The 10,000-nt window shown below is 42.0% G+C and overlaps 1 protein-coding gene across 5 annotated transcripts in view; it reads left to right on the forward strand.

Annotated features, from left to right (window-relative positions):
* Positions 1 to 9,756, forward strand: part of LOC311095099 (limbin-like) — a 42,682-nt gene extending 32,926 nt beyond the window's left edge. The window contains exons 19-22 of one of the 5 annotated variants that reach the window (XM_084133430.1): positions 920 to 998; positions 1,158 to 1,297; positions 1,472 to 1,567; positions 5,061 to 9,756. In XM_084133430.1, coding sequence (XP_083989556.1) covers positions 920 to 998; positions 1,158 to 1,297; positions 1,472 to 1,567; positions 5,061 to 5,064 — 319 coding nt within the window. In that variant the 3' untranslated portion in view covers positions 5,065 to 9,756. The remainder of the gene's footprint in view (positions 1 to 919; positions 999 to 1,157; positions 1,298 to 1,471; positions 1,568 to 5,060) is intronic. The other 4 variants (XM_084133429.1, XM_084133428.1, XM_084133432.1 and 1 more) reach the window with 4 other exon arrangements.
* The last annotated feature ends 244 nt before the right edge of the window (positions 9,757 to 10,000 follow it).

Below are 10,000 nucleotides of genomic sequence, written 5' to 3' on the forward strand. Positions count from 1 at the left end.
GAACCTCTGTGCTTTATTTTCTGTTTACACCTGCCATTAACATCCGTCTCAGGTGATCATATTTGATCATATTTGATTAGCTGAAGGAGGACGTTTGTACAATTATACTAAAAGGTTTGACTTGATAAAAGAGTGTGAACTGTCAGTCAGACACAGAAGGACTGGAGGAGATCGAGTGCGACTTTATCAGTTTATCAGATCATATTCATCATTTACAGGCCTGTGCGTATTAAATATGATACAGTATCTTTATGGGTTAAACTGAAGCTTGTGTGAATAACGTCCACATTACATGTGTGAAACAGTGTGTGTGTGTGTGTGTGTGTGTGTGTGTGTGTGTGTCGCTGCGATCTGTCACTCACAGGGTAAGAATATCCTGTCGGGAGGGTTTATGAGACAGTTATTAATAGTTCTGCACTTGATTGACAGGTGTCAGTCACTGCTGTCAGTGTTCACACTACTGGAGTCGCTTGACTAAACTTAGACTAGACTTGCAGGTTATTCCTCTAAACTCTTTAAGACTGGTTACAATTTAAAGTCAGTTGCATAAAAATGCAGATTTGGTCAATTTGAGAACGAAAAAGCCTGTCAGACTAAGATCCGTTTTACTCCGGTATTTAGAGGGAAATGCATTAGTCTTCTCTCCTCTATTGTGTCGTATATCGAGTGAAACTCTTCTGGAACAAGAACAAATGTGGGCAGGGCTTGATTGTGTCTGTGAGGAATTGATTGGATGGTTGTGATTTGTTATTGGCTGATCTCATGTGAGTGACAGGTTGTCCCGCCCACATCATCAGAGACGAGAAGAGACGCTGCAAGAGGAACTGATTCCGATTCAAGATTATTAACACAATAATGATGATGTGCACAGATAAATGATTTATAATAAACAGTGAATTGTCTGATTTGATGATTTTAGGGAGTTGAGGAGGAATCAAACACTCGAACATCACAGAGAGAAACTGCAGCTGAAGAGACTTCAGACCTACTGTGAGCAGGTGTGTGTGTGTGAGTGGGTGAGTGTGTCTGTGTCTGTGTGTGTATGTGTGTCTGTGTGAATTGATGATAGATTTAAATATCTGTGTGTTGTGTGTGTGTGAGTGAATGTGTGTGTGTGAATTGATTACAGATTTAAATATGTGTGTGTTGTGTGTCAGGATGTGGCATTTACATCAGCGCTGGTCAAACAGGCTCTGATAACTGATCCTGATCTACACACACTCCTGAGACTCCTGCTGCCTACAGTACCTGAAGGAGAACTGCTGTCTCTCACACACACACTGGGAGACGGAGCGGGGTAACACACACACACACACACACACACACACACACACACATAGTTTGCATCACTGAATCATTATTCTCCTGTTTATCCCTGTGAAGCTGCTCTGAAACCCTCTGTACTGTATGAAGTGCAGCAGAATAAAGCGTGTGTGTGTGTGTGTGTGTGTGTGTGTGTGTGTGTGTGCAGGGCAGGCTCGGGGTGTGGCGTGTCTCTGGTGGACAGACTGAGGCTGGAGCTGCTGAGCAGAAACTCTCCTCCACACAGTGACGGAGAGAGAGAGCGGTCAGTCAGAGTTGAGCACACTACACCGTTAGCTAGGGCTGGACTCCACTACTCAAATACTCCAATACTCCACTACTCAAATACTCCAATACTCCACTACTCAAATACTCCAATACTCCAATACTCCACTACTCAAATACTCCAATACTCCACTACTCAAATACTCCAATACTCCACTACTCCACTACTCCAATACTCAAATACTCCACTACTCAAATACTCCAATACTCCACTACTCCACTACTCAAATACTCCAATACTCAAATACTCCAATACTCCACTACTCCACTACTCAAATACTCCAATACTCAAATACTCCAATACTCCACTACTCCACTACTCAAATACTCCACTACTCAAATACTCCAATACTCCACTACTCCACTACTCAAATACTCCACTACTCAAATACTCCAATACTCCACTACTCCACTACTCAAATACTCCACTACTCAAATACTCCAATACTCCACTACTCAAATACTCCACTACTCTAATACTCCAATACTCCACTACTCCACTACTCAAATACTCCAATACTCCACTACTCAAATACTCCAATACTCCACTACTCCACTACTCAAATACTCCACTACTCAAATACTCCAATACTCAAATTAGGGATGTGCCGGTATCAAATTTTCATGCTGCGATTAATTGATTGAGCTTTTATCACGGTATACGGTATTATCACGATATTTTAATTGCTCAAGAGAAACGAATGGATTGGGAGGGCATGTAGAAAAAAAACACAACTTGCATCACAATAGGTGTAATTGTGATTGTCAAAACATTTGGTAACTAAACAGAATTTTACACAATTTTCACGATTTCAATTCAATTCTTGGGATTTGATTTCAATCTTGATTCAATATTGACTCTTTGGATAAATATTAGGTAGGCTACAGTAGATAGCCTACATGTTAATTTTTCTCAAGAAAAAATATATATCACATAATGTTGTAAACATACAGAGAGCCCTGTCAGCTGGTATTATTAAAGGTTAAAAATTAACAAATTAAATTAAATAATATAATTTGGTTTTCATTATAATAACAATTATGACACAAGTAAAAATATAATACAAATGTAATATAGTGCATATATTTAGCAAAATACTCCTCTCTATAGCTATTTTTTCTAGTCAACTAACGTGTTGGTCATTAAATGGCTTTCCTGAGGTAAATGTAACGTTCTGTGACATAATTGTTCACCTGCAGTTTTATTGACCTCTTTTCGTGGTTGAAAAACACTGATTGATCGATATTATGTATGAGGCATATATACCTTTCGGTAAGTTCTACTGTATCTTTAAATAAAAAGTAACAGATGATCGGTTTACTTGAACTGAGGCACTACAGCGATCGGTCACGTCACATTTACAAGCGCCAAAACGGTATTTATTGTCTGAATTTCGTAATAAAATGGACAGAACCTGATAGTTGAGAATTTTTTTTCATATCAAAAGTAACCTGCTCTGTCTAGTCTGTCGGTCTCCGTGTCCTCTTTGCTCCGTGATTTTTCTCTGCGTGAGAAAATGGATGTGTGGCGCGAGAGCGTGTGAAAAGTGTACGTTAAATTGCGTGAGTCTCATGCTGAAGTTGGCAGCCCTGCTTTTAGAAGGGGGATAAATCCTTTATTTTACTGTCTATGGATAAATCGTCGGCAGCGTTCCTCCTTCCGCCATGCTTCTTCTCCATGTGAGGATTGTTTACATTAGTGCGCACTGCGCCGCATGCACACAGGGCTTCTACATGTGGGGATTGTTTACATCAGAGTGCGCACGTGTTTCGCGCAGCATATGCAGTGTTTGTTTAAGCGGTTGATGGAAAATAAGCTAATGCGCGTTCTATAAATATAAATTCTGATCTATTATTTTTCACGGTATTTTGAAGTGCCCGCGATAACAATATCGTGCATATTCATTACCGCGATTTATCGCATTACCGAATACCGGCACATGTCTAACTCAAATACTCCAATACTCTAATACTCTAATACTCTAATACTCCAATACTCCACTACTCCAATACTCCAATACTCCACTACTCCAATACCCCAATACTCTAATACCCCAATAATCCAATACCTCAATACTCCACTACTCAAATACTCCACTACTCCAATACTCCACTACTCCAATACTCCAATACCCCAATACTCCACTACTCCAATACTCCACTACTCCAATACTCCAATACCCCAATACTCCACTACTCCAATACTCCACTACTCCACTACTCCAATACCCCACTACTCCAATACCCCAATACTCCAATACTCTAATACCCCAATAATCCAATACCCCAATACTCCACTACTCTCATACTCCACTACTCCAATACTCCACTACTCCAATACTCCAATACCCCAATACTCCACTACTCCAATACTCTAATACTCCAATACCCCACTACTCAAATACTCCACTACTCCAATACTCCATTACTCCACTACTCCAATACTCCGAAACCCCAATACCCCAATACTCCAAAACCCCAATACTCCACTATTTTAATACTCCACTACTCCAATACCCAAATACTCCACTACTCCACTACTCCAATACTCCACTACTCCAATACTCCACTACTCTAATACTCCAATACTCCAATACTCCAAAACCCCAATACTCCACTACTCCAATACCCCAATACTCCACTACTCCAATACTCCAAACCCCCAATACTCCACTACTCCAATACTCCACTACTCTAATACTCCACTACTCTAATACTCCAATACCCCAATACTCCAATACCAATACTCCAATACTCAACTACTCCAATACTCCAAACCCCCAATACTCCAATACTCCACTACTCCAATACTCCACTACTCCAATACTCCACTACTCTAATACTCCACTACTCTAATACTCCAATACCCCAATACCAATACTCCAATACTCCACTACTCCAATACTCCAAACCCCCAATACTCCAACACTCCACTACTCCAATACTCCACTACTCTAATACTCCAATACTCCAATACTCCACTACTCCAATACTCCACTACTCCACTACTCTAATACTCCAATACCCCAATACTCCAATACCCCAATACCCCAATACTCCAATACCCAATACCCCAATACTCATGTGCTGGGTTGGTATTCAATTTTCAATTTTGGGATTTGAATATTCGGTTGTTGTTTGTTCGCACGTGGCGGCATCCCCCTCGAAACGGTTCTCATTCGCGCATGAATATGTTTACACGATCAAATCTGGCAAAATACAATACTCTTTATGGTTACACTTTATTTTAAGGTGTCTTTGTTACAGTGTAATTATATATTTAAGTACTGAGTAATATTAATTAACTACATGTACTTATTATAGCGTTAGGGTAGGATTAGGATTTAGTTGAGGGTTAGTTGCATATAATTATGCATAATTTAATGTTATTACTATGGTAAGTACATGTAACAAATGTTACAAGGACACTAAAATAAAGTGTTACTCTCTTTTTTTACAATTATGTTATATAGATGATGTTATCCGTGATGGCGGCGCGCATGGACGCAGCGGCTCTTTGCTCTCCTGTTTGGTGTTTTGTTTGGGGGGTTTTAGATTTGTTTTCGTATTTGTTTGTCAACACATGCAATGCAAATATTGCCTACGAACGTCAGGACTTAATCGAGGATGGATTTCAGTGTAAACAAACTGTCACAAGTGACTTTCAGCGGACTCACAATATCCCGGAAGACATAGCGAGAACACCGGGATCTCCGTGGATTGTTTTCGGATCCAGTGGAGGACGCAGGCGGTGGAAGGAGAGGAAACAGAAATGAGGCCTACTTATTCGACTACGTAAACAACCGTTTAAACTATCGCTTCAGAGCATCTTTCTCACTAACGCCAGGTCAATAACTCACAAAATGAATGAGTTGGAGCTGCAAATTGCAACAAATTGTCCTGTTTGGGATTGTTGTGTGATGATAATAACCGAAACATGCAAATTCCCGACGCCGCGGTTCAACTAACAGGACTTATAATCCACCGACAGGACAGAAAGACTCGGGTAAGAGCAGAGGGGGCTTACAGGGCCGTACCCCTTCCTCAGCTGGGACAGTCAGATCACTGTTCACCGCTGCTTCTCCCAGCATACTCCACACTTAGGAGGAAACCAAAGCCAACCACAAACATCATAACAACTTGGCCTGAGGGAGCCCTTGCACAACTACAGGACTGCTTTGAACAAACAGACTGGGAGATATTTGAACATCGGGATCTGGATCAATACACAGAAACTGTTCTGTTCTACATTGAAATCTGCATGGAAAATGTCACTGTCAACAAAAAGATTCGGGTGTCTCCCAACCAGAAACCCTGGAGGACATGTGAAGTTCAGGCATTACTTGAAGAACGCGACTCCCCCACAGATCGGATGACAAGGCCGATGACTCAGCACTGCTAGAGCCAACGTGAGGAGAGGGATCAAACGCGCCAAAAAGTCTTATAAAAAGAAAATTGAGGACCATCACAGACAAAAACCAAAGAAGAGTGTGGCAGGGAATTAAAAACATCACCAATTACAAGAAGCATAACCACAGCACCGTCTACACTGATGCTTCACTGTCTGAGGAACTGAACCATTTCTTTGCCCGCTCTGAGGTTAAGCAACCCACCACATTTCCAGCACTTCCACAACCTCTGGCACCTGCCATCTCACCCTACAGGAATACGAGGTGAGACGAGTGCTCAAAACAGTAAATATAAGGAAGGCTGCTGGGCCGGATGGTGAAGTACTCCAAGCCTGTGCCAACCAGCTCGTTGGGGTCTTTACAAAGATCTTCAACCTCTCACTGACATCAGCCATCATCCCACCGTTTAAAATCTGCGACCATCATCCCTGTTCCTAAAAAAGCATCCACCAACAATTTAAATGACTATAGACCGGTTGCTCCAACACCAATAATCATGAAGTGCTTTGAGAGATTAGTTTTACACTACATAAAATCCAGCCTCCCCCCCAACTTTGCATATAGAGGAAATAGGTCTGTAGAGGATGCCATCACCATAGCCCTCCACATGGCACTTAACCATCTTGAGCAGAAGGGAACCTGTGTAAGAATGCTCTTCATAGATTACAGTTCAGCGTTCAATACAATTATCCCAGACATTCTAGTCCGCAAATTGACTGAACTGGGCCTCTCTTCTTCCATCTGCTCCTGGATAAAGGACTTCCTCACAAACCGCCCACAAACTGCTAATCTTGGCCCTCATCTCTCCTCCACATCACGCTCCGCACCGGCTCTCCACAAGGCTGTGTACTGAGCCCTCTACTGTACACACATGACTGCACTCCCATTCATTCTACCAACAAAATAATCAAATTCGCTGACGATACTACATTGGTTGGACTCATCTCGGGAGAGGAGGCCTACAGAGATGAAGTCCAGAAACTCGTGGTGTGGGGGGCTCTGCTAACAACTTGTCTTTGAACACCTCAAAAACAAAAGAGCTCATTCTTGACTTCAGGAGGCGTAGCGCGAGCCCCACTCTATATCAATGGGGACTGTGTGGAGAGGGTCCACACCTGTAAGTTCCTGGGAGCCCACTTATCCAACGACCTCTCTTGGTCTGCAAACACCACTGAAAAAATCAAAAAGGAGCCGCAACGGCTACACTTCCTTAGAGTGCTAAGGAAAAACAACCTAGAGGGTAAATTGCTGGTGTCCTTTTACCGCTCTACCATCGAGAGCGTGTTAGTGTACGGCATCTCAGTGTGGTCCTCCAGTCGCAGTGCAGCAGATGAGACGCCCTCCAAAGGAGAATAAATACAGCCCAGAAAATCAGTGGCTGCTCACTACTCTCCCTGGAAAATATTGCTTGCTCCCACTATCTATTAAGGGCCAAAAACATTATCAAGGACACATCACATCCAGGACATCACCTGTTTCATCTTCTGCCATCAGGCAGACGGTACAGGTCCTTAAGAACAAGAGCCAAACGCTTACAGGACAGTTTCTTTCCAGTTCCCATCCGGACTCTAAATTGAAAAATGCACTAAAGGCAAAGTATGTCAATGTGAAAAATCATCACGTGAATTCTGTATATACTTGTAAAATTGTAAGTGTCTTATTTATTATTGGTGGTTATATGTCTTATATGTCTTGTAAACGCGAGTCAGGAGTAGTGTTCCTAATTTCATTGTATGCAAATACAATGACAATAAAGACTTCAATTCAATTCAATTCATATACCCTGGCCGTTTTTATTAGGACAGTTGAAGGAACCCAAACTCGTTATACTTAATAAATATATTTGCTTCTTCTTAGCCTACTAAAGTGTTCCTGCAACTGGAGTATTCTCGGTGTAGAGCACACAACTGCATGAGCTCGTGTTTTGGGTTACGCTGCGTTGCTTTGACATTGTGGAAAATAGAATAATAGAAACAAAATGTATTAGCCTTTTTACCCGTTATTTAGGGCTGTGTCGGTAACCTTGACGACCGCACCGCCGCGGTGATCCGCCAAAACACATGTTTTTGAATGTGAATGCTGTTTAACTGTTAGGAGTGAAGCACAAAGCTCTGTTTACTAAATAAATAACAGATTAAATGTTACATCGCAGCCATGGAAACATCTGGATTCACGAGGAATGAGAGAGTTGTGCGTGAACCCATAAATGTAAGCTTTGTATTCTGCGAAACGGTCTCCCGATTATCAGCGAATTTAACAATATTCCATTCGTTATTCCACTGGACATGGAGTCTTGTTTCTTTTCCCAAATCTTCACTCATGTCTCACTCGTTTTCGCAGGAGATTATAAACGTTTATTCCTTTGGTTTGCTTTTAATTAGGCCTATTATATTCGCATACTTTACTGTGGTAAAGTAGAAAAACGCTGTAGGAAAGATAGCCTACCTTTTTACTTGCACGTCAAATTCTTTTTAACACGTTTGTGCTTGTTATTAGACGTTTCACAGGCGCGGGGGATTTTAGTTTTGCTTTCAAACATAGGGTTACGAAATAGATGTTTGAGCCTCGTTTATTATTATTCTTTATTATTTCCCTCCGAAGCTTCGAATATTCGGTGTTGATTACTACCGAAGCTTCGAAGCTCAAAAAATGGAATTCGGACCAGCCCTACTGTTAGTGTTGTGTAAGTGTGTCGGTGTTGTGTAAGTGTTGTGTGTGTCGGTATTGTGTAAGTGTGTCGTTGTTGTGTAAGTGTGTTGGTGTTGTGTAAGTGTTGTGTAAGTGTTGTGTGTGTCAGTACTGTGTAAGTGTGTCGGTATTGTGTAAGTGTGTCGGTATTGTGTAAGTGTGTCGGTATTGTGTAAGTGTGTCGGTATTGTGTAAGTGTGTCGGTATTGTGTAAGTGTGTCGGTATTGTGTAAGTGTGTTGGTATTGTGTAAGTGTGTCGGTATTGTGTATTGTGTTGTTCAGGTTGCTAAAGAAGCGTCAGAAGCTCCTTGACAAGTTTTTGTGTGGCGGTTCTGGAGACGTTCATGAGACTCGCAGGAGACGCCGGCGCTTACGAAACATTCCCGTGCCGGAACTGGAGGAGGCGGAGCCGGAGGCGGGCCACGGGACGAGGCATAATGAGGGGGTGTGGCCTGTGGCCGTGGCTAAGCACAGTCTCGTCTCCATGAGGAATGATGAGGAAGAGTGGCCTGTGGGCGAGGCTCAGGACAGTACCGTGAGGGATTGTAATGAGGGGGCGTGGCCTGTGGCCGTGGCTCAGGACAGTACCGTGAGGGATAAAGAGGGGGCGTGGCCTGTGGGCGTGGCTAACCACAGTCTCGTTTCCTCAGAACGCCTGTTTGTTTTCCGCTGCGCTCCTCCTTCAGCGCAGCTGCAAACACAAAACACTCGCTCACGCAAGAAAAAACGCAACTTCCTGAACTTTAAGAAAGCCAGTGTGGCTCCTCAACAACACACGTGACGACTACACTGCAAGGCATTATGGGAATCTAATTACATCAGAGTCTTTCTCTGTATGTTCTGATGTTTGTGTCTGCTAAAAGCTGATTGGTTGTTTCCAGTTTGCATCCAATGACATCGTGTTTGTTTCTGTCAATCATTTTCCTTCCATTTCCTTCATACAAATTAAAAGTCCTTTGACTTGCAGCTTCATATTTACACTATTTTTTTATTGAAGAGAAAAAGGTTTCAACTAAAAGATTGATCAATTGAAAAGCGCTATGTAATTAAATCTGTATTTTATTTCTGAGACTCGGATTCGTCTCGTTTGGTTTCTGTGTCAGTGTGTGTTTGATATGAACTCAGACTACAGAAAGTCTCTGGAAAGGAGTCATTTATTTAAAAGGTTTCAGAAATATTATCTGTGATTTGATCTGAACATCTTTTCACAAATCTAAGTATTGCACGGCATAGGGAGAGAGATTTCAGGAGAATGAAGCACACAGATATAGATAGATGAATAAATGGATATATAGATAGACAGATAGATGGATAG

This window comes from Abramis brama (assembly GCF_963993115.1).
Source record: "Abramis brama genome assembly, chromosome: 13".
Classification (NCBI taxonomy): Eukaryota; Metazoa; Chordata; class Actinopteri; order Cypriniformes; family Leuciscidae; genus Abramis; species Abramis brama.